The following is a 25,332-nucleotide window of genomic DNA, read 5'->3' as shown; positions in this document are numbered from 1 at the left end:
TCACTGTCTTCATAGTGTCTTATAGTCTCTCAAATATTTTCACATGTAACACTATGAGTATTTCATTGTTAGACTGTGGGGGATATATTTTCCTCTTTATATTAATATGAGGGACATTTATGTTTATATATTAAAAAAACAATTTTGTTTTCAAAGTCAGTAGTTTGTAGTAAGTTCTGCCACAAGGCATTGTAACTGTTAAACAAGTAGGTTGTAACATACACTTTCCCTGAAAATTCTGACTATATGTCAGTGGTTTTGTGCTGTCTTGTAGGACTGCCTTTCAGGAGCACTACATACTGAATATGAGAATGGAAGCTCCCTAGTATACAAAGGTAATATAAACAATGGTGCTTTGATGTCTTTTCCAGGGAAAACATATACTAAAAGTGTATCATTCCTAAAATAATTTTAAATAGTTTTGTGTTTTCTCATTTTAAATAGGTAGACTTTCTTGATCAGGGGTTTTTGATGTCTGGGAGCCAGCCTGGAAGCATTAACATTCATATGAAGAGCACAAAGGATGCTTTAGTACAATGGTTCTCAACCTGTTTTTAAGTCCTGCTTGAAGTAGCTGGTAGCAGTCCACTTTATAATGCATACCTTTGGCTTTAATTTAAAGATACATGTGCATTTAATATTTAGAATGTCTTTAGGCTTCTTTAGAGACACATGTTGCTGGTGCATGTGGACAGGAGGGTAAAACAATGTATTTGACAGGTTTTGGTTACAGAAAAATTAGTATATGAAGGCAAGCTGTGAAACTTCAGAAAGACAAATCTGGTTTGAAGATTAAGTAATTCTTCCTGTAGTTTAAGTTATTATAATTCTTCATTCATCAGGTTGTGTCAGTGGTTTTTTTGGTTCTTAAGCCTCCATGACTATATAGCAAGCATTTCTAATGAGCCCTTGTCAAATTCTTAATGTCAGCTTCTCAAATGCAAAATAAAATTATTAATTTTTTTATATATTCCAGGTGACATGGACAGCTCACTGGAAAATACAGCTATTTCTTTATCCAAATGTTCTTTAGAGTCAGAACTTGCTGGAAGTGGAATAGAGAACAGCATCACATCTTCTATTGATTTGCTACGAAGTTTTAAAGTCTTGGATTGGTAAGAGGTGTTTTTTCTTCATCTCTTGTTTATTATCTCTCGCAATCTAGATAAACCATGAGTAAACAACACATTCAGATTGCCCACATCCAGAAGTTGTTTATGATTCTTGTTAAGTAAAGAACTGTTTGTGGCTGATGTATGAAATAACGTGAATGCTGATTTTGATGAAGAGTATTGTCTCACTTGCTTTCTAGTCTAATCTATGTTGGAATTGCTATTAGTAAACAGGGATAATATAAACTGGACTAGATGATATAAACTGAATATGGGGATGATATAAACTGAACTGGTGATATAAACTGGACTAGGAGGACAGCAAATAGCTCAGGCTGATGAACAGCTTTAAGTTTATTTAGAGATAATTTGATTCCAAAAGCCAAAAAATCTCTTCTCAGGGCTACTTTACACCAAATATGAAAAAAAGAGATTTGTATTTTTAACTTTCCTGGAATTTGGTGGTTGGTGGTAAGAAAAGAGTGTTGGTTTTACCTGCTGCATACATGTGCTTACAACATGAAAATTCTATTTATTGTTACCACTCTTAACTCAGCAACATTACTAATTATTGTGGATAAATTCTTGTGAGTAATAATGCCTTCCATCCAAATGATTTCACTCTACTATTTGTTATCAGTCAAATATAAAAATCTTAGATTGAGCAATGTTTACATTTTTATACAAATGTCTCTCAATGCTCTAAATGTAATATGTTAGAAAGGGACAGAATAATTTCAAATTATTGCTTTTTTTGTATTTTTTTAGTTTTGATAATGAGCAAGATTCTTTTTGTGATTCAAGCGGTCTAGAAATAGAAGAAAAGACCGTGAATTGCACTGAAAATTATGCATTTCAAAATAGAGCTATACATGCGGAAACAGGTAATAAATATTGAATTTTAAATATTTTCACAACTCTGTGTGACATATAACATGTAATTTAAAAAACGTTTTAGTAAATGTATTTCTCTTCAGTTCAGAAATACAATAATCAGCTAAAATGTATTTTAATTTGGGGATTTAACCTTTCATGTAGGTGTAGCTCCTTTAGAATTACTTTAGGAGGTCCAGACATACTTGATGCAATATTAACATATATTTTAAAAAGAAAAAACAACCTTTTATGAAACGGGTTGCCAGGTACTTTATAATATGAATGAAGAAACAGGGTCAGTTAGGTGGTTTGGGGTTGGTTGGTTGTTTTATTTTGTTTTAAGTAGCTAGCTGCATTAACGAATACTGCAACTCCGTTTAGTCAGATGTCTTTTGTCAGTGTAAGGATTGAAAACTGGCACTCGGTAGAGTGAGTGTTCTCTGTTGTTCAGTTAACTTAGGAAATTCTAACTGTAAGATTGTAGTAGGGACCAGCTGGCATTAATTCACTTCAACTGTTTGAAAATGTTGCCAAAATTAGAGGATTTTGTGAATCAGTGTAGCTCTGCCTCTTGTGGAGAGTTTTAGGTTTAGAAGAACATTCATGTATTATTTTGAAAGTGTATCTGGGAGTGTGGAGACAGCCAGCCAGCCAGCCAACCAACCCCAAGTGGCTAAAAGGAGTCTCAGAAGCCAGGCAGAACAGATCAATGGAACTGTGATAGACTCTCACCAAGAGTTGTAATAAATGGATGGGAACAGTTTTCTGAAAACACATTCCTTGTGATAAGAAAAAAAAAAAAAAGAATTGCACCAGAAAAAATGCATGGTTTACTGTATTTGGGATCAAAGGTGAAAGAAATACAAAACTCTGATAAATATCACATACATTTTTTTCAGATACAACTACTTTTTTCGGTTTTCTTTTTTTTTTCTTTCATGATTCGTGTAGCATTGTACTAGTTATGCTCTCCTTCCTCACCCCTGAAACTGACACTGTGGCAGAGCAACAGGTTTGGTTTATTGTTCTGCTCCAGCTGTGATGGATGATCAACCACAGGGTTGCCTGATGCATACCACCAATAAGCCCTGATAGCATCATTTGCTTATCTAGTAACTTTTTTACTGTTTCTTGGTGCTTCTTCTCATTGTACTTTTTTTCTCTTCCCCAGCTGCCTGCCAAATAGACAGCCTATTACTTTTACCTCATTGGCCTGAGTTTTGCTACATCAGTACCTGTTGTGGTTTAACCCCACAGGCAGCTCAGCCCCCCACAGTGGCCTGCTCACTCTGTCCCCACCCAGTAGGAAGGGAGAGAATCAGAAAGGCAAAAGTGGGAAAGCTCCTAGGTTGAGATGAAGATATTGTAATAGGTAAAGCAAAAGCCACGCATGCAAGCAAAGCAAAACAAGGAATTAGTTCACTGCTTCCCATGGGCAGGCAGGTGTTCAGCCATCTCCAGGAAAGCAGGGCTCCATCACACATATTGGTTACTTGGGAAGACAAAGTGCCATCACTCCAAACATCCTCCTCTTCCTTCTTCTTCCCCCAGCTTGTATTGCTGCACGTGATGTTGTATGATGGGGGGTATCTCTTCAGTCAGTTAAGTTCAGCTGTCACAGCTGTGTCCCCTCCTAACCTCTTGTGCTTGTTGTGTCCAGTAGTTTCTTAAGTCTTGTTCTGTTAACTTAGATGTCAGGCTGACGTCTAGTCAGCAGTGAATCACTTGCCTGAAGCCCTTACAAAAAGAATAGGAGATTTTGGTTACATTGTGATTCAGTCTGTGCATGGATCTCATGCAGGTATCAATGGAGTTTCTGTATTGAAGTGGAGGCCATAGTTTTACCTATAAAGCTCCATCACTGTTCAGTTCAAACAAGTAACGGAACAGAACTTTGAGCAATTCTTCATAATTCTTTAGGAGATTACATTCTCATTTTGATAACTCTTGCTCTATACTTGTCACTCTAAATGCCTAAAATAAGTTTTTGCTGTTTTGGAACAATTGTCATTGTTTATCTAGAACTAATTTTTTAATGTAAAATGGGTTTTTGCTTTCCATAGGCAGCACCTTACCATTCCATTTGGCTGCAAATACACAAGAAAATAGTGACCAAAATATTACTGATGGTTTGGTAAGGAAAATTATGAGTGGAACTGATGCTCAGGCATGCAATAGTCAAGGCTTAATACCACCTCACATCAGTCAAATTTATGATGAATTGTCTGTCATACATCAGAAACTCCAGGTAGGAAATGGAATCTCCTTAAAAAAAATTATTGAGTAATGTTATGAAGATTCTCATTTTTGACAGAGAATTCAGAAATTGCTTGTATACTACATCACTATTACTTATATACCAAAACTTGCTTACCTATATACTAGAAATATTATTTATTACTATTACTCATGCTAATCACAGTTACTCATATATTAAAACTCTGTCATCATTTGCCTCTTCCCCTAAATTAATTCACTGTTTTGCTAATGGTGCTTTGACTTGCATAGTGGGTAGATCAGATAAAATTCAGCTTGAGGGAGTTTGAACACAGTGTTGCTATGTCCAGGAGGAATGTCTTGTGGTGCACTGTGGGCGTGGAGGGAAATACCTGCAACCATTGCTTCTCCTGAGAGCATCTGAAACTATTCTCCAGGATCCAGGCATTCAAGAGTTCTTGCTTTCATGGCCTCCTGCAAAAAACCTCCATTCTGCCATAACTTTCTTTTTGTGCTGCTGTGGTATCCCAACATTTCATCCTCTAGCAGGTCCAGGCCACTAACAGAAGAACCTTCTTTATGGTTTTATTCTGTAATAGCTCCCATGCTTCTGCTAGATTCCCTGCCAGGACAGTCTTTGGCACTGTATGAAATAAAAATAAAAAAAGTTTTGTATCTCTTTTTCCTCACCGCTTTTTTTCAGTGATGCTTCCCACTAATCGAAGGAACAATGTAGTAATCTAGTGTTGAGGGTAGACAGTTGCATCAGACTCTGTTTTGTCTTATGGTTAATACTGTTATCCAAAGCTGCTGAAAGCATAAGCCTGAGTTTAATTACCTAGGTTTATACTTGAAAAACCATGTAGGGTTGAATTTTGTATTTTGGGAGGCCGAGCTAACCTGATGCACATCAAAGTCATTTGGGTTAACGTCTTGGAGAAATTGAACATAGATGGCCATCAGGATACTTTTAATTAGTAAATTATTGTGTAGCACTCTGTAATTTTGCAAAAAGCTAATCATGTCTCTGAGAGAGAAAATTCAAATTCAGTATAAATTGTGATAATTTCATGGGTTTTAAATCCATTTCAACTTTTTTTTTTTTCTTGATACAGAGAGAAAGTGCAGCACAGCGGGAGTATGCTCTGCAGCTCCAGAAACGAGAGCATTTTCTAACAGAGCGAGAAGCATTGCTTTTTAGACATGAAGCAGCTTTGGCTAAAATAAGAGGTGTTGAGGAAGAAGTTCACACAAAATTTGGAATTATAAAAGAGGTGCAGTAATATATTTAATGATGTTTATTGTTCTTCATGCCATTTAACTTGTTTGCCTTTATCTTAAGCCATCACATGTTTGCTGGATATAATGCTTCCTGCTTTAAAGTGCTTGAAATCCCCAAATGAAACCTTTATGTAAAAAGTCCGAGACGATATTGTCAGGGTTATTGTATGGCTTCTATTTTCAGAATGGTGCATTTAGTAATCTGATATATAGGTTCATTTTACTGTTACAAATTAGAAAAGAAGGTAACTTGTTTCTAGAATAGCAAAAACTATATGACCAGTATTAGGTAAAAAATGTGGTCTGTCTGTAAACGTGTGTAACTTCAATGAGTATCTTTGCATTAGCTGTAGCTGAGGTAGATTTCCTTGGCAGGGCTTTAAGACACAGTGAGATGTGTTGTGGTTTATAAAGCCATGGGGACAGTTTTTGCTAAACATCTGGTGGGCTGAGGCAGGGAGAGGGAGGGTATCACTCACCACTTAGGGTCACGGGCAAGAAACCAACACGACTTGGGAAGAACAAGAAAACAATTTATTAACTATTTACAACAAGAAGCAAGATACTGAGAGAGAGAAACCACATCTTAAAAAGGCACTTCTCCCCCAACCCTCCCTTCTTCCCAAAGCCCAAAGGCTTTGTTCTTTACCTTCTCCCCCCGCCAGCAGCGCAGGGGGGCAGGGAAGGGGGGATGCAGTCAGTCCGCCGCTCTTTCCTCCTCAGGGGAGAGCTCCTCACAGTCTTTCCCGGCTGCAGCGTGGGGGTCTCTTCTCACGGGAGAGCCCTTCTCAAGAGCTACTCTGGCGTGAGTCCTTTTCCAAACGGGGCTACAGTTGTCCCCTGACAACTGCCCATCTCCGGTGTGGGCTTCTCCGTAGTTCCAACGTGGGGTCCTCCACGGCTGCATCTTCCTTCACCACGCTGCAGGGGAAGTGCTGAGAGCGTTCCCTTTCATAACTCTGACCGAGTGTCTGCGTGGCTGTCTCCCTCAAAATCTTGCTCCTCTCTCCGCCACAGGTCTTCATCGGCTCCCGGGAAAACGGTAAAAAGGACTCTCGGGCGAGTTATGGCGGAGGCTTGGGCTACTGCAGGTCAGTTCGCAGAAGCCAAGCAGGCGGCTGGACGGCCGGACCAGCCCGCCTGAGCTGGGCCCTGCCCTGGGCCGCACCAAAGCCATTGCTCCGTGCCCCCTCTTAAATCTGTTATTCGCAGAGGTGCCGATTGGCTCAGCCCTGGCCTGGGGTGGGTCCAGCCTGAAGCTGGGGAAACTTCCAGCAGTTTCTCACAGGGGCCAGATTGGTAGTACTCCTTCCCCCACTCCCCCTCCCAGTTACCAAAGGCTTGGAGCTGGGGGATGGGGGTGAACCCTTAACAGCCACTTACAGGAGGCACCACTGCAGCCCCTCCCTTGCTGCCAGCAGAGCTGGAGTCCAGGGAAACCTTTTGCAGCTACAGGAGCCATTACTGTGGCCCCTCCCTGCTACCAGACAAAACCCCACACACAAAACCATAACAGATGACATAACAACTATTGCAGAGAACATTAGCAAAAAAACCACTCAAAAAGTTCAAAGGAAGGAAAGATTACCCTAACTTTGGGGGTATAGAAGGAAGTTAAGTGGTATGATTTCAAGAACAGAAAAATATGTTCAACAACACTGTTCTTGTAGGTGTTTGTATTGAATTTAGGTCTTGTGAAAAGTTTTGGTTATTTTCTAGAAGATCACCAGAAGTCCTTAAGTATACGTACTTAATGTCAAAACCATAAGCTGAGAAATAAAATTTATTTGAAGTGTGCAGATAAACCTTTCCCACAAGCTCTTGAGGGAGGATAGATTTCACATTAAAAAGGGGAAGAGGGTGTCAGAGGAGAGGGACCTCAACTTTTGAATAGGGAAGGAATAATTTAAGGTGTTAATTTAGATGTTTCAACTCTTTTGGGCTTTAAGAAAGTTACACCAGTCAGAGAACTGGCTGATGAAAACCCAGGAAAAATCAGTGGTTATAAAATGTGGTGCCTTTCTTTTGGGAAGGTGAAGAGTTGTACAGCCATTAACTTAATGTCAGTTCTCTAAATAAATAAATAGGTAAATAAATCCTGAAACAAGGTATCAACAAACAGTCGGAAGCACAATGCAGAAAACAATGCAATAAATAACTACTGGCGTATGTTAATCATAAATTGTCAAATCAGTCTGATTTCCATTGCAACAAGTTAATAGGCCTTGCTAATAGAGAAGTAGTAGTTACATGTATGTCTGGACTTAATTAGAATTTTTTTATACAGTTTTGCATGGCATTTTCATGATTATATTAGGAAGTATAACATAGATGTAATGCAGCTGGTGTAAAGCTGTAGTGAGACAGTAGTTCACAGTAAAGTTGAAGGAATGTACACAGTGGATTCTTTTCAGTCCAGTATTATTCAGTATTTTTAATAAGAAATTTGATGGCGAGAAAGAGCATGTTTATTAAATTTGAATAAAATAGCAAGTGAGGGGGAATTTCAAGCATGCTGAAAAAGAGCATTAGGATTAAAATTGATCTTGACAAATTGAAGGTGTGGTAGGTCTGGAAAAAAAGTTATACTGTTCCAAAGGTGTGAGTGTACAGTATTGCACATGAATAGAAATATCGACTGCAGAAATAGCGGATGAGCAGATGCATGGGTTCAACATACAGGATGAATTGAGAGTGAATGTACCAAGCTTCAGCTACATAAAAGGCTGCAACAAAGAGGAAGGAATGATGTTTTTTTTCCATGTCTGTGATAGGAGAAGTAGTAGTGGTAGTAAGGGAAAATTAGGTTAAGTGTTAGGAAAAACTAGATCTAAGCAAAAATAGTTAAGCATCAGGACAGGTAGATCACTAAGACTGCAGTGTTTCCAGTATTGGATGACTTAAGAACAGACTCTTTATCAGGAGTGAAATGGTATAGCTGGTTATGATATGGATGACGTCGCCTGATTTGCTTATGGAAGAAGTCGATGGCTTAAACATTGTGGCATCACCTGCAGCCTTATGGCTTAGCAACCAAATTGGTTCTACTTACTTTTCAGATTAATAATTCTTTACTGATTCTTCCTAGAGCGGCTATTGAACTTCAAGTGAAGCTCTTAGTTGTGTACATAGAAAATGGAAGTGAAGCAGTATCTGCATGTTTATTGGTATGAAAAGGGGATCTGTCATTTCATGTCATCTTAGCCAAGTGTGGGTAGGTGCTTTAGACAAATTCTGTCTTCTGTCCTGCCCACAGCTGTTTTGATCCTATTGACTGAAGAAGAGTGGCAATTGAGAAAAAAGCAATTGTAGATGGTTTTCCTTTATAGGTGGAATGGAAGTTCCTATTTGTTGCAGGGGAAGTGAGAGAGAGTTATGCATTTTGCTTGCAAGAGAGAAGCAACAATGCACTTTATTGATATAAAACAGTGAATTAACACAGTTCAGTGGTAAATGTGACAGTGGTTTAACAAGATTTGATGGCAAGGTACACTTGATTATTTACTGCGTAGAGGACAAGGTCGGAAAACTGTCAGGGTGACCCTCCCCTTGAATCATGAGGTTCAGGAAGGAACCTCTTGCTTTTTAAACTCCTGCTTAGAGAGGAGTCTAGGTGCAGCTGGATCCAGACTTGCTCAACAGTTTATGTCTAAAGGATTACATATGCACAATCAATCCTTAATATCACTTAGCTAGGATAAGTTTCAGCACTTATTTCCAATTAATTTTCCAAGTATCTGATGTGATAAGGATTCTCTCAGCCTCACAGAGTAACCCTGAGAGGTGTCTCTACTCAAAGGGAGATCCTGATGTGCAACCTGCTGCCATGCAGGAGAGATCAGTGGGCCCTGGGCTGTCTACTGTTTATGGAGTAAGATGTTGACATATAGTCATATTTGCATACCAACTGTATTTTGGTTAGTGCATGCTCAGCTAGCACTCAGCTGTTGAGCAAGATGCACAAGATAACCCTTGGCTATTGTGTTGTTATCTGTCTCCCCAGAGTCCACCTTAAGCCACATGCAGCCATGGTGACCACCACTGGTGGTTACTGCTTAAGCCAGGGTGGGGGAAGGGGGGAGCGCACTGTCACACTGTGCTTCCAAGCAGAAATATAGAGAAGGATCTCTTCAAGGCTTGCTTCCTTTAAACCGCTACTGTGCTTTATTTTTGTCATTTGCACATGTAGGAAGAGAGGATATGACTAGAAATGGAAAAATAGAGAATGAGTGTGTGAATGAGTAATGAATAATGAATTCATGGAAGGGGAGAAATGAAAGAGAGTAAGTATATGTAGCTGGAATATTTTCAGTAAAATAAAATTTTGCTGTTTTATCAAATTTGAGGTACACCAGATACACTGGTGTCCAGAGAATATTAAATCCAAAATAAGATTCAGGGGAATGAGAAGAATGATAGTGGATATGCAGGTTGTAGTTAGCAATTCATATGCTTGTGCTGTAAACCAGAGCACTAGTTTAAGAGGCATAAAATTAGCTTCTTGCTCTGCATGATTCAGAGTGAGCAAAGCCAGAAGAACTATTTGAAACCTCAAAAGCTGCTGCAAAACAAAATCACAGGCTTTTGTCATTATACAGAAGAGTAAACTGTAAATAAAAGCTTTGTCATTGGTTTTAGTTCACAAAACTTTCACACATCTGACTTGTCTGAGAAATGTATGTATTGATATAATCTCTTTTGGGTAGATTCTAGAAAGAATAAGAGCAATGGCTGTGCACGTTTCTTTATAGATTCTTGTTAATATGCAGGGTGGATATTTTCTCACTACTAGCTGAACGTTCAGATTTGGCCATGCAGAATGGCAAACTTGATCTTCAAAGTTTGTCCTATTGTTTTAACACTAAAATGGAACTTAGCTTAGAATTGTTTCAGAAGTAGTCTCTTGTAAATCATATTTTTAAATTTGATATTTCTATAGCAACACAAAGCAGAAGTTAAACAGCTGACAGAAGCCTTGAGAGAAATAACTAAAGAAAATAGGAGGCTGAAGTCCTCATTTGACACCTTGAAGGAAATGAATGACTCTTTAAAAAAACAGGTAAAATTAGTTATTTCCTATTGTCAATAATTGTACAAATTGCAGTCAACAATTTTAAATATTTGAACAGATTAAGTTTGCAAAATTGCTGATTTTTTTGTTTCCATAAGACGAGAACTGTATGAATGACTGAAAGTACATTCCACACCTTCTGTACTTGAAATTTAGCCTCTTTTACTGTATAAAAAATAGTTGGACTTATTTCTCTGATGCACTAGCAACAGCTAATTGTAAGAAGGATGAATTCATGTTCTCTGAAGCAAACTCAGGGTGGATGGAGAGAAATAACATAATAGAATCCACCCTGTGCTGAATTGCTGTGCTGATTCTATTAAATAAAAAGCAGAATGTGCATTTCTAACTTCATGTTTGCTCAATATATTCAGTTATTTTTGCAAACGTTAATTAAGGCAGTATTTTCTCAGTTCTTAAACTGAGACAGTAGTTCATAGTAGTACAGAGAGTGAGAGTTTTCATCTCACTTGACTGTTAAGTCTGATCTAAAATGCTGACACACAAATTGTTGTGTAAACTATTTGACCATTGTTTATTCATTGAATTAATTACAGTTCTGATAGTCTGAGTACGATAAAAATCTACATCAGAGCCTTATTGTTTCCCTTAGAGGTCAGACGTAACTCCCAGAATGTTGATGGTTCTGGTGCAACCTGTCTGTCTCTTTATTTCCCTTGACTATAAAGTCTTTGCATTTCTGTCCAAACTGGGGGCTTCTATGATAATTATGCTGTTCATTGTTGTATGTATAGATCATGTTTCTCATATTTAAATTGAAGTTACAGTTTCCCCCATCTTTTCTCACAGAGCAAATTGGTTTTGTAGCATGGTCAGCAACTGTTTCATTCTGCAGAGAAGAAAAATTTCACCTTCTCCATTAACAAGGCTATTGGACCATTCTTGAAATGTGTGCTCCATTTTTATGTCACTTCTTCATAAAAAGTAATCAAACGTGTAGTGCCTGTATACCTATAGAGAGGCCCCGTAGTGCTTATTCTTCCCCTGTAAACTGAAAGGTTGGGCTGCAGGTCAACAAAGAGCTACTGCTGTCTTATTTGTCCTGGAACAGGTTGCCCAGAGAGGTGGTGAAGTCTCCCACCTTGAAAATCTTCAAAAGCTGTGTGGACATGGTCCTGGCCAGCTGGCTCTGCTTGATCCGGGAGGTTGGATGATGAGCTCTAGAAGTGCCTGCCAACCTCAACCATTCTGTGATTTTGTGATTTGTTGAGGAGGTGGATGATTATTTTATTTCTATCGCTTTACACATTCAGAAGAAAAAACTTAAATAATAAACTTAAATAATCTATCTGCTCAGCAACCACACTGAAATATTTCAGTGCGATAATTAAGTCAAGAAGTGGGTTTTGAATTTACAGATACTTTAATATTTTCTAATTCTTTCAGTTAAGTGATGTAACTGAGATGAACAAGAAGTTGGAAGGTCAAGCAAGAAAAGTACAAGCTCGTTTAGAGAATCTACAGGTAAGGTTTGTTCTTGCGTGTACCTGCTTTCTTTAAAGGTAACAAGTCAAATATAATTAATTGTTACATTTTTTTTTATAGAGGAAGCATGAATTTTTAATTGTACAGAAGTCTAAGGGTGTATGCCAAGTGGTGCAACAAAGTAAACCTGTCAAGCAGGAAAAAGTGATGGTAACATCAAAAATTACTAAGGTAAGAATTGGGCAAAATCAAAGTTTCATTCCGAAGACATTAGGCAGTGGAAAAATTCTCTGTGTATCTGCTAGAAATTGGAAAATGTAAATTCCAATTTTACTTCTTTTATGAGTGAATTAGCTACAGTAGGAAAGGATACGGATTATATTGGGGAAAACAGGCAATTAACAAAGAATTAAGCTTGTTGCTAAAAATGTCTGTGGGATTTCATATTGTCTATGTATATAGTGTATGTGTATATTTTAATTTATATTATAAATTTTCCTCTTCCTGTCACATCATCTTTAATCTGTCAATTAAAATTATAACCTGCTTACACTGTTACTGGTTTCTTTCCCTGTGTCGGAGCAAATTTTAAACTAATTCTGGTTACTGCTGCACTACAGCACTGTTTTTATGAGTAACACCAGCTAAAAAGTAGTTGGCCAGAGGTATCGGATAAAGAATTTTAATTCTGTAAGCCAGAGGTGATTGTATTCCTGTTATTTTTTTGAGAAAGAAATAGGGTTTTGAGTCTTTAATGAGGGAGAGAGAATAAATGCAGTGTTCATACACTGTTCCAAAATTATTACATTGTTTTCCTTATAGTATCTTTTTACATCACTTAATGAAATGCTTTCTGTCTCTATATTGTTCTGTTTAGTAGCACGTCCTCTGGTAGTATTCTGACAACACTTCCCAACTGATAATGATTTTCTCCAGCTAGAAGCTAAACTGTGAATTGGGAAAGCGATATTCACACCATCCTACTTAATTAATCTGCATCAGGTGCCTTAAAACTGTGCTGTCTATATATAGCAAACGTGTTTCTCTGTTTACTTAGGTTTTGGCATACTTTGGTTGCGAGTGAAATATAAAAATTATCAGTAGTTAAGGTTCTGAGTGAAGAGGAAAACAGTTATCTGAAAGTAGATACAAGAACATTTTTGAAGTCTTTAGAGAACTGTCTGTACAGCCTGTCTTCAGGTACCTCTGGGTGTCTTTCATAGAGTATTTCATTGTAATGTGATAGAGAGACAGAATTGCCATTTCATTAAGTCTTTGTTCTTCTTCTAACAATGCTAGTTACCCAGTTAAATTTTAACAACAGTGGATTGTATGGTCTAATGTAGAGGTCTAGTGCACTGAAATGAGAATTTCCACACGTAAAGGACGTTAAAGATTTGCTTTCTCATGTAATTCATTTGGACAAAATTATAAAACTGAGTGATTCTGTATGTGAAAATCTTTTCCCAGGCCTGTTATAACCATTTGTGAAAGGATTAAATAAATTATGTATATATTTTTTCATACTTGGAAACCATCACAGATAGTACCTGTTCTGCAATGGGAAGGGGAGTGAGGTGTGAGAGAGAGAAACAATGCAGGGTTCTTTGTGGATTTCTATAAGAAAGGCCTGCCAAATGCCTTAATAAAACAGCTATTTTAATAAGACAGAATAAGAGGAGGAATATAGATAACAAGTAGATATTACATCACTTAAAATGCTGGGAGCCTTGTGTTTGTGCAGCATCAGATGGAGCCCCAGTGGATTTTTCCCAGGGCACACTGAGTAGGTCTTGTCCATGGAGAGAAGCTCCTCCTTTTTGGCTATTCAAGCTATTATCTAGTTTTCTTGCAAGAAAACAACCCTATTCATGTAGGACATTCTTATTGCCCTTTTAGACAAAGGCAAGGCCAGCCCGGAGGCATGATCACTGGTACCAAGTGGGAGCTGCCTGCAAGCTCCTGTTACAGTGAGCTGTCTGAGTTTATCCTGTGGCCAAGCACAGGATCAACTGTGCAGTTGATTGATCTGTGCAGCACAGGACAGGCTGCACCTACTCAGGTTAACTGGGATGTGGATCTCTGGCTCCTCAATATACAGTGGTCTCTGGGTCAGGATCATCACATTCCACCTTTTGGTCCACACACAGTTTGCCTTTCCCAGAGATGATATAAGTTACAGGTTATACTTACAACATACAGGTTCCTCAAACACTGGGTACAAGGCCCAACAGAGCAGACATGGCCTGTTCAAGATAGCTATTTCCTCGAATGTAATGTTTTCTACAAGCTCACAGTACAGTAACTTGCCTCCCAGATTTCATCAGGCATATACTCACTGTCCATTAAATTATGTGTAATATTTTAGTACTAATATGCTCTCATATATTTCACTCTGTTACTGTTTTGGCTTAGAAAAGTCATTAAGTTGAAAACTGAAATATCTGATGTTGTGGATATATTACAGCTACCACTGAATTCACAAGTTTATGAGCTCTTAACTTTTCTTATGGATTGGCTCTCAGACCAGCACCTTAGTAAAATACAAGTACAAGAAGAAAGAGAGGACAGTCATAAACTTCTGGTTACTCAGACTTCCAAAAAAGCCTGCACCCAGGAAAGGTGTATGAAGGTAAAGGATTTTGGATTGTTTTCTTGTGATGAGATGTTTTTGGATTTATGGGGTTTTAAAAATTATTTTGAAAATATAACAGGTCAGCCTGTTTTACACATGCTTTGGGTACAGTAATTGAAACAAAACCACTGTTACTAAGTCAGTATTAATTCCAGCAGTGAAGTATAATAGGTAATTTGTCATCTGTAAAGCATACAGGTAATTTTTAAGGAAAAGTGTGGTGTTCGGTCTCAACTTGGGAGTTTCAGCATTTTATTTCAAGTCACTTCTGTTACCTGATAATTTGCCTTGTATTTTTGTGTAATGCTGTACATAATTCCTTTTTTCTAAGGAGGTGAACCTATCTAATTTACAATATTTCAATGCCTATCTTAAGTATTAAAGTTTCGATTTATGACTGTTAAAAAGTATTACTATGCTATACTTTTAACACTTTTATGGTTTTCTTTTTGGGGATATCAAGATTTGGAAATCAGTGAGGTGTTCAGAAAATCTTCTTTTACTGTTTTTCTTCATTATATTGAGGATTTATAGCCATTGGGATTAGATTTACTGAGGTTGAGTGGAGATATATCTCCACTTTTGCATGTAAACCTCTGTACAGTTTAAAATCTGTCTATGCGTGTAATTCTGTTAACTGTACTGGATCTACCCAATGAGTAATTCCGTATGTAATCTGTTAACCTCCAAGAGAAAATGGGGAGGTTTGTTTGTTTGTTTGTTTTTCACTTATTAGGGAAAAAGGTTAGCTTATATTGTAGTTTCATATACTGCATGTAATTCTACTTTTGTATATTTTTACAGCTTTTGCCTGTAGCTTCTGAGCAACTCCAGTGGATGCCATTTGTGAATCCTAAACTACATATGCCTGTGATTAAATTTATTTACTGGTCTATAAGACAGCTAGACACTGGTATTCAGGTAAAACAAGTAGTCCTTTTGCAGTATAGTTTTTTAAAAAGTAAATTCCTGGAAGATATTGTGTTTTAAATACATATGAAAAGTGGATGTTTTCAGGTAGTGTATATAAAAGAAACTCTTCTGTCTTTGCAAACCATAAATTCATATTTCAAGTTAATTATTTTTCAAGTTAGTTTTAAATTTTACATTTTGTATCTAAACATAGTTTTCATACGTATGTGATCTCTGTTGTCGCGTCTGAGCGTCTCAGAAACTGTATTTTTACATATGTATTTACAAAAACTTTTGCACTAGAAAAGGCAATGTTTTTAGGTGAATTTTATACATGAGAGTTTTTGAAATCAGTAGAAGTCTGTGGCAAAGCAGCAAAGGAATTTGGATTTTTCTGTTCTTTGCTCAGTGTCTAACCACAAGACATTCCTTACATCCTTTGACTAGACTGCTATAAGAAAATATTTAGCAGTGTAATAAAGAAAAAGACGGTAGCCATACTGTAAAGATTCTGTATAGTGCCTAGTGCTGTCAGTAGTGTTTTTGCTAAAGCAAAAGGAAGGAAACATTGTCAATCTCTTGAGTTTAATTCAATAGAATAGTAGTCTGCTGGTTTCAGTCCGAGTAAGAAACTATTTTAAATGAGCATATTGTGAAGGTTGATTCTAATGTAATATTTGTTTGTCATTAAAAGTCTAATAGATCTTACCAGTACAGTATTCTTAAGGTTCATGTTTAGACCTTGATTATGCAAATGGTTTTGCGGGATATAACTTCAGGCAACCTTACAAAATAGAGTTGACTGAACCTGAGCTTGTTCTGGAACCAGAGGCGACTTAAATAATGTCAGCATATCAGGGGCCCTCACGAACTAGTCTGTTTGTGAAGTATGTGTTGATCAGGCACTGTGATAATGTTGTTCAACTGCTTTTGGAACACAAAGTAGTATCTCCTGTACAGATTATATTCCAATACATGGTCAAACCATTTGCTATTTGATATTTAATTACTAGGGGAACATATGTATCTCTACATAATACATAGGATTTTAGTGTGTTTAAAAGTTTACACTAACTGTGTGCATTGTTTTGAAACAGCATGCAGCAATGACATCAACAATGAGGAGACTTGGAGAAGATATTTTCAAAGGCATAGTAAGTAAGGGAAACCCACATAGTTCTTCTGAACAGTCTGCAGAGAGAAAATCAAAATCAGCAGCTTTCTTTAAGAGTTCCTGTATGCCTTTGAGGTTTCTGTCAACTTTAATTGTGCTTAAAACAGTGACACAAGGTAAGTTCTGATTTTTTTTTTTAGTTTTTTATTTGTTTCAGTTGTGTGCCTGCACAAAAAACATTTCTGTGATATTGTAGCATCTAGCTTTATTAGTGAAAAGTGGTTTTACTTGAGTTTTGATACCTTGTGAGGCAAAATATATTGGAAACAAGTATGAATCTTGCTATTACTCATTTCATGTTGGAATTTGTGCTTTCCTTGTAATATGACCTTGTAATATATCTTGCCTGACCGATCTGGTGGCCTTCTATGATGAAGTGATGACATCAGTGGACAAAGGAAGGGTGACAGATGTAATTTACCTGTGCAAAGCCTTTGACATGGTCCCTCACCACATCCTTCTCTCTAAATTGGAGAAGTATGGATTTGAGCAATGGACCATTCAATGGATAAAGAATTGGTTGGCTGGTCACATTCAAAGGGTTGTGGTCAATGGCTCTATGTCTGAATGGAGGCTAGTCAGAAGTGGTGTCCCTCAAGGGTCTGTCTTGGGACTGGTGCTCTTCAACATCTTTATCAACAACATAGATAAGGGAATTGAATGCACCCTCAGCAAATTTGCGGATAACACCAAGCTGAGTGGTGCAGTTGATACAATAGAGGGAAGGAATGCCATCCAGAGGGACCTGGACAGGCTGGAGAAGTGGGCCCATGAGAACCCAATGAGGTTCAACAAGGCCAAGTGCAAGGTGTTGCACTTGGGCCGGGGGCAATCCCAGGTACTTGTATGGACTGGGGGAAGATCTCCTTGAGAGCAGCCCTGGAGAAGGACTTGGGGGTCCTGGTGGACGAGAAGCTGGACATGAGCCAGCAGTGTGCGCTTGCAGCCCAGAAGGCCAACTATGTCCTGGGCTGCATTAAAAAAGGGGTGGCCAGCAGGGAGAGGGAGGTGATTCTCCCCGTCTACTCTGCTCTTGTGAGACCCCATCTGGAGTACTGTGTCCAGGCCTGGGGCCCCCAGCACAAGAAAGACATGGATCTCTTGGAATGAGTCCAGAGGAGGGCCACAAAGGCTGGAACACCTCTTCTATGAAGAAAGGTTGGGGTACTGGGCTTGTTCAGCTTGGAGAAGAGAAGGCTCCGGGGAGACCTCATTGCGGCCTTCCAGTACTTGAAGGGAGCCTATAAACAGGAGGGGGAACGCCTGTTTACAGGGGTTGATAGTGACAGGACGAGGGGGAATGGTTTTAAACTAAGAGAGGGGAGATTTAGGTTAGATATTAGGTGAAAATTTTTATGCAGAGGGTGGTGAGGCACTGGAACAGGTTGCCCAGAAAAGTTGTGGATGCCCCATCCCTGGAGGCATTCAAGGCCAGGCTGGATGGCGCCCTGGGCAGCCTGCTCTAGTGGTTGGCAACCCTGCCCACAGCAGGGGGGTTGAAACTAGATGGTCTTTAAGGTCCTTTTCAACCCAGGCCATTCTATGATTCTATGACGACTTGTTGTCAGACAAATCGACATTTTTGAAGAAGGGGAAAAGACATGTTGGTAATTCTGTCAAACTGTCACTACAGCAGTGATTGGATTGCCAAGATCTTTACTGCATAGAGTGGCACAGCTAGTTGCCCTTTCATGAACTGAAATAAGTAGCAGATTTTGCACCGTTCTAGAATTTCACTGTCCTGTTTAAGGTAGTAGGTTTTTTAGCTATGCCCTGGAAGGCTGATCAGCTGCAGTGTCAAGTGTTTCTTTTCTGGTATAGTTATTTACAACTTTGCTGTATTTATCTTTATAGATAAATCTGGTGTTCATAGGTATTTCTGATTTATCTGTAGTCACATAGATAAAGACATTTGTGTAGTGGATTATAATTGTTAGATTGAATTGTGATACAGTATCTGTCCTGAAGTTGCTTTGGCCCTTGGTCTAAGTTTAGTATATGGTTCATACTCTAGCACTTACCTGTCTGCTGCTCTCCTCTTCTCCTACCAAGTCTGGCACTGCAAATGGCTGCCCATAAAACATGATCAACATTAAAAAATAATAATCTGTGAAATTGTCAGTTCTTGATATGATTGTCCATTCAGATTTCACTGTTAAATACACTAATTTACAAAGGCACAATGACCATGTTCTGTTTACATAAAAATGTTCCTCATGACTTCAAAGCCACCTGTCTAGCATGAAAAGTGGCATTGTTATCCAAAATATTCAAAAAAATCCTATGTTGATGTAGTATAGTAGTGTACTTTGTTAACAAGGCAAAAGGAAATAAGGTAATATCAGGAGATATGACAGGAGCAGTCTGAGGAGTATCAAGAAGGATTACAGAGGCTTGGGAGCAGTGGTAAGGGACTATGGAGCACAGGTAGTTTTTTCATCAATCTTCCCAGTCAAAGGGAAGCAGTTTGAAAGGGCCAGTTGAATCTGGCAACTCAATGAATGGTTACACAACTGGTGCCACAGCCAGGGGTTGGCTACTTAGAGCATGGGACTTGCTTTGAGAAACCTGGTCTTGTGGGGGCTGATGGGGTCCATCTGTCAGACAAGGGGAAGAGCATCTTTGGTCATCAGCTTACCAAGCTGGTGAAGAGGGCTTTAAACTAAAATTGCCAGGGGAGGGGAACCTCTGCCCATCCCACTCCTACCAATTTGGTGTCAATGCCAGCAGTAGGTGCCCAGAGCCTGGAGAAGGATCACAGGTCAGCAGGAGAGCACCTGCAGAGCAGCACAAAGGAATTCCAGTCAGTGAGTCAGCTTCATCGGGCACCCAGCTTAAGTGCCTCTATGCAAACACACGTAGCATGGGGAATAAACAAGAGGAGTTAGAGACGTGCACACACCTGCAGGGCTGTGATCTTATTGGCATCAGAGAGAGCTGGTGAGATGGCTCCTAAAACTGGAATGTTGGAATGGAAGGATACAGGCTCTTTAGGAAGGACAGACAGGGGAGACAAGGAGGCAGCATTGCCCTCTATGTCAGTGCCCAGGTGGGGTGCATGGAGCTGCGCCTGGGGATGGGTGAGGAGCTGACCAAGAGCTTATGGGTCAGGATGAAAGGGAGGGCAAGGACAGGGGACATTATTGTGGAGGTCTGCTACAGGCCACCTGACGAGAAAGACCAAGCAGATGAGGCCCTCTGTAGACAGACATGAGTAGCCTCGCATTCACAAACCCTGGTCCTCATGGCGGACTTCAGACACTGTGATATCTATTGGAGGGACAACACAGCACAGCATAAGCAAGCCAGGAGTTTCCTGGAATGAGTTGATGATAAATTACTTCTCTAAGTGATAGAGGAGCCAATGAGGAGAGGTGCTATGCTGGACCTTGTTCTCACCAACAAGGAAGGGCTGGTGGGGAATGTGAAGCTCAAGGGCAGCCTGGGCTGCAGTGACCATGAAATGCTGGAGTTCCAGATCCTTAGGACAGCAAGGAGAGTGCACTCAGGAGTTTCCTGGAATGAGTTGATGATAAATTACTTCTCTAAGTGATAGAGGAGCCAATGAGGAGAGGTGCTATGCTGGACCTTGTTCTCACCAACAAGGAAGGGCTGGTGGGGAATGTGAAGCTCAAGGGCAGCCTGGGCTGCAGTGACCATGAAATGCTGGAGTTCCAGATCCTTAGGACAGCAAGGAGAGTGCACTGCAAACTCACTCCCCTAGTCTTCAGGAGAGCAGACTTCGACCTCTTCAGGCATCTGCTTGGTAGAGTACCATGGGATAAAGCCCTGGAAGGAAGAGGGGCCCAAGAAATCTGGTTAATATTCAAGGATCACTTCCTCCAAGCTCAGTAATGATGCATCCCAACAAAGAGAAGTCAGGTAAAAACACCAGGAGGCCTGCGTGGATGGACAAGGAACTCCTGGACAAACTCAGACATAAATGGGAAGCCTACAGAGGGTGGAAACAAGGACAGCTAGCCTGGGAGGAATACAAAGAAATTTTCCGAGCAGACAGGGATCAGGATAGGAAAGCTAAAGCCTTGATAGAATTAAATCTGGCCAGAGATGTCAAGGGCAACAAGAAAAGCTTCTATGGGTACACTGGTGATAAAGGAAGAGTAGGGAAATTGTGGGCTCTCTCTGGAAGGAAACAGGAGACCTGGTTACCTGGGATATGGAGAAGGCTGAGGTACTCAATGACATTTTTGCCTCAGTCTTCACCAGCAAGTGCTCAAGCCACACCGCCCAAGTCGCAGAAGGCAAAGGCAGGGACTGGGAGAATGAAGAACTGGGTACTGTAGGAGAAGATAAGGTGCAAGACCACCTAAGGAACCTGAAGATGCACAAGTCCATGGGACCTGATGAGATGCACCTGTGGGTCCTGAGGGACCTGGTAGATGAAGTTGCTACGCCACTATCCATCCTATTTGAGAAGTTGTGTCAGTATGGAGAAGTTCCCACTGACTGGAAAAAGGGAAACATAACCCCCATTTTTAAAAAGAGAAAAAAGGGAGACCCAAGGAACTACAGGCCAGTCAGTCTCACTTCTGTGTCTAGCAAGATTGTGGAGCAGATCCTCCTGGAAACTATGCTCAGGCACATGGAAAATAAAGAGGTGATTGGTGACAGCCAACATGGCTTCACTAAGATGATCTTTAAGGTCCCTACTAACCCAGACCATTCTTATGTTTCTGTGAGATAACACAGCTCTGAAAATAGTGACTTCTGCTTCAGATCATGACATGTTACTCCACTTGTGCAGTTTTCAAGATACTGTGGCAAATCTTCTTAGTGGGGCCTTCTTTGAAAATAGATATGATCTGAAAAGACCACATTTTCTTTAGTGATGATAGAATCATAGAATGGTTTGGGTTGGAAAGGACCTAAAAGATCATCAAGTTCCAACCCCCCTGCCATGGGCAGGGACACCCTCTACTAGACCAGGTTGCTCAAAGCCTCATCATGAAAATGGGCTGTTTCTTGTGAGTTTTGAGTGTTGAGGACAATATGAGAAGAGGCACAAAGTCGGATTTTTAATGCTTTCCTTCCTTATCCTTTTGATATAAGGATTGGTGTACACTTCTTTGTCAGAACCTAGAGAAGAAAAACCTTCCATCCGTCTGATTTGTAGAGATATTTTAAATTTGACTTCTAGATTGACTTTGGTAATTTAAACAAATTCTTACCTATTTCTAGTTTTTATATGACTTTGAAAACTTAAGCAGTAGCACGTAGTCTGATTTGTTCTTGAAGGTTCTTAATTTGTAAATCTGCAGATTTGATAAGCAATCGAAAAGAATGTCTTATTTTGACTTCTATTGTTAGCTTTCTCTTTTGACTTAATTGCTTTAATTCAATAATGGCTTCAAGGATTGCTATGGAGCAATGAAAAAGTCCATCAGCCTAAAAGCAGCAGAATTGATAGGTCCGCTCTGAATCCTAAATGCAATATAATTGCCACATATTATCAAGTTGAGCTTCTGACTATATAAAGATTTCATTTTTTGTGTCTTTATTTCTTTGGAAAAAAAAAAAAAAATTCAAATATCCTCTTAAACAATATAGTTCAGACAGCCTTCAGTGCCTGTCAGGGGATTATTGTATCTGGAACAGTTACATCATTTTCAGCTCACACTTCTGCCTTTTGATAACAAAAAAGAATTAGGTGGTTGTTTAGGGGGGCATCGCAGGGTGAGTGACTCTTTCCTTTCACTGTGAGTTTGTTTGTTTGTTTGTTTGTTTCCACTTTGTTCCCAGGATCCTCCCACCTTTCACACAAACAGAGATGTATAATAGTAGTGTAAAGTAGCATTCTCTACTTAAAACCTACATAATTTTGTGTTGGCAAGAAATAGAGGAAGTTGGGTCTTGTGTGCCTCTTTGGAAAGGGAGAAAGTAGAGGTTTCAAAGTAGAAGGTACAAGTTAACAAGACTCAGATTGTGTCCGGACAGGGTGAGAAAAAACTGTGGAAAATATATCTCAAATAATAGAGTAACTGTTGTCTCAGCCGATTTGTTAACTGCTGCCTTCGTTTATGAAGCCTTTTCTCTCTTCAAGGGAGAGAGGGAAGAGGTGTTGCAGATCCTTTTTATGGAAGTCAGGAAGAAAGCACTAATTATATACCATTAAGAGCAGATGTAAGAGGTGATTACTGCCTACCTGCAACAATTTAGGAGTGCTGTGGTGCATAACTGGGATTTTCTGCAAGAATAAGTTTTACAAGGATAGCATAAGAATGAATGTATCTGTAACCCTTTTCCAGCTCTTTGTGATACTAACTACTTGTTTTTCCCTTTTCAAAGACAATTTAAAAGCACAGATAATTTTGATAGCAAATAATTTTTCGGTGGGGTTATGACAGTGACAATTTAACCTAACTTCAAAAATGGTCCTGCTTTGGGCAGGAGAGTTAGACTGGATTCCAGCCTAAATTGTTCCATGATTCTGTTTGCTGCCTTTTGTTCTTAGAATGGTTTGCATTTTAAAATGTCTTTACTAGTAACGCATCCCCTCTGTTAGTAACACGAAGAGATGGAGACAGGTTACAGAGATGTTAATTTTCAAGGTAGACCTGAAAAAACATGCCAGAATGTCAGAATCAGATGCCTACTTTGGCATCTGATTTTTTCACTCTCTTGCATGAAATATGTTATGAATTTTGGGCCATTTCTTAAGCAGCAGAGATCCACATCACAAAATTGGTGCAATCTGTGGCACCTAGACTGACATTAATCAGGGACATCAAAGATTTTAAATCCATAGAAAATGAACAACGTGCTTGTTCATGGAAGGTATCCTGGATTATATCGTTATGCAGATTAGTATGTCTTTATGCTGAACTGCCCCATGCAGTATTTATATTACATTTACAGTAAACACAGGATTTAAACATGGTGGAAGACCACCCTGACATCATTAATGAACAAATACAGTATTTCAGGTGTTGAAGGGAACTATTTCAGTCAAGGTATTTTGGTGAAGCATGATAATTAGTCTTAAACTGAGACTCACATTTCTAGAAATGTTTGAAAAAAATGATGCAAATTATAATTGCAATACAAAAAAAGAGTTATTCCAGAGATTCACTTACACTAAGCAGATGAACACTGTTGATTAGAATGAATCAGTTAGCTTCTCATGGTTGCTTTTTACTGCTGGCTTCTATAACATGGAAAATATGATCTGTTTTTAAACGTATGCCGAATATCACTGTGTATGATTTTGATCACTCTGACCACATGGCACTAACAATCTAGTGATAAAGTAGCACATTTGGTTTGAACATATATCCCATTTCCTTCAAAATGTCAGTATCCAGCAGATGGCACCATAGTTAAACTTTTGCTACAGGATAAATTGTTCTTTGTACTTAATTTTCTGTGCTCCAGATGATCAGTGCTATTCCAAGATACGGAGAAAGATTTGACATCAGGAAATTAAGCAAATTAGATTGGTTCCCTTAATTTACATTCTTCGTATAATTTAGTGCACTCCACAATGGATGAGGATGTAAAATGTGTGCACTGAAACTTAAACTATGGCTTTTTATAGAATGGAGTGAGAGTAGTTGCTCTCATTAAAGTGATTGCTCTTATTCAGACAAATCAGCCCTTGAGTCCTTTAACAGAGATTTCCCAGATGTTGAAACCAACATTGTCTCAAACTATGCAAGCTTGTAATTTCTTTCCTCTTAAGTGAAATATTAGAAGAGCTTTATATTTGTAAATATATTTTTCTTCAACAACAAATTGTTAAGGAATAAAAACAGGCATAGGATGTCTTTAGATAAAAATAAAGTTTAGCGTTTTCAGCTGCTTCACTTTCAAGTATGTATCTGCAACAATAGCTCTCATGATAGTTGTTTAGATATTGCTTAATGCAACTATGATTATAGAAGTTTTAGTGTCTGTATTCTGATATCTTTCAGTGGATTACCTGGCTCAGGCGTTTGATTCCCTTCGCGTAGACTTGAAGACAGATGAAGGGAAGGCCTTATTTTTGGAATACCAGTGTGTGCCTGTCATATTAAGTCACTTGAAAGTGTCCAGTAGAGGTCTGCTTTCCAGTGCTCTTGATGGATTACTTCAGATGACCATGGAATCTGGTAAATTTGGGTAATTAAAAAAAAATAAATAATGATGAAAACGGGTGAGGTAAGCATAAATACAACATTAGAATAGCATGATTCTTCTGTATAAATAATTTAATCTAGTATTAGCATTAATTTGTATCATGTAAATTCATTAGAGGCATAAAATGTATTTCTAAATTGTCTGTCTCTTTCTGAATTGTCTTGTCTTTCCTTCTCCTCTCAGCACCTATGCTTTATAATTTGTTCTGATTACTTTCTTATTTATTGGTGTGAAATCTTTTATTGCTATTTTTGGTTTGGCTTTTCAGTTTATTCCACTGTTTTACTTTGCTGATGCTTTTCTTTGAAGTCAGGATATGCCACAGAAGCCTTATCATGAAAACCTGCCAGCAGGTGGAGATGAAAAATAGGCTTTATTTCTTTTTCTAGTTTGAATGAACCACTCATCCTCAGTCACTTTTCACTTTCTAAAAACTGGAAATGGCATTCCTACAAGAGATGGTTATGTTTTG

General features: G+C 38.9%; 1 protein-coding gene across 1 annotated transcript; it reads left to right on the top strand.

Moving 5' to 3' along the window:
- Positions 1 to 274: 274 nt before the first annotated feature.
- CCDC138 (coiled-coil domain containing 138) lies at positions 275 to 24,832 on the top strand (the record flags this gene model as incomplete). Its single annotated transcript, XM_010081879.1, has 12 exons — positions 275 to 335; positions 977 to 1,115; positions 1,881 to 1,996; positions 4,052 to 4,236; positions 5,321 to 5,479; positions 10,426 to 10,545; positions 11,965 to 12,042; positions 12,124 to 12,234; positions 14,471 to 14,635; positions 15,443 to 15,559; positions 16,648 to 16,840; positions 24,656 to 24,832. Coding segments are annotated over 12 exons (1,621 nt in total), but the record flags the coding sequence as incomplete, so codon positions are not given.
- Between the last annotated feature and the right edge of the window lie 500 nt (positions 24,833 to 25,332).

The sequence above is a fragment of the Pterocles gutturalis genome, unplaced genomic scaffold (assembly GCF_000699245.1).
Source record: "Pterocles gutturalis isolate BGI_N339 unplaced genomic scaffold, ASM69924v1 scaffold3959, whole genome shotgun sequence".
Lineage (NCBI taxonomy): Eukaryota > Metazoa > Chordata > Aves > Pterocliformes > Pteroclidae > Pterocles > Pterocles gutturalis.
This window is presented reverse-complemented; position numbering and strand designations above follow the sequence as displayed.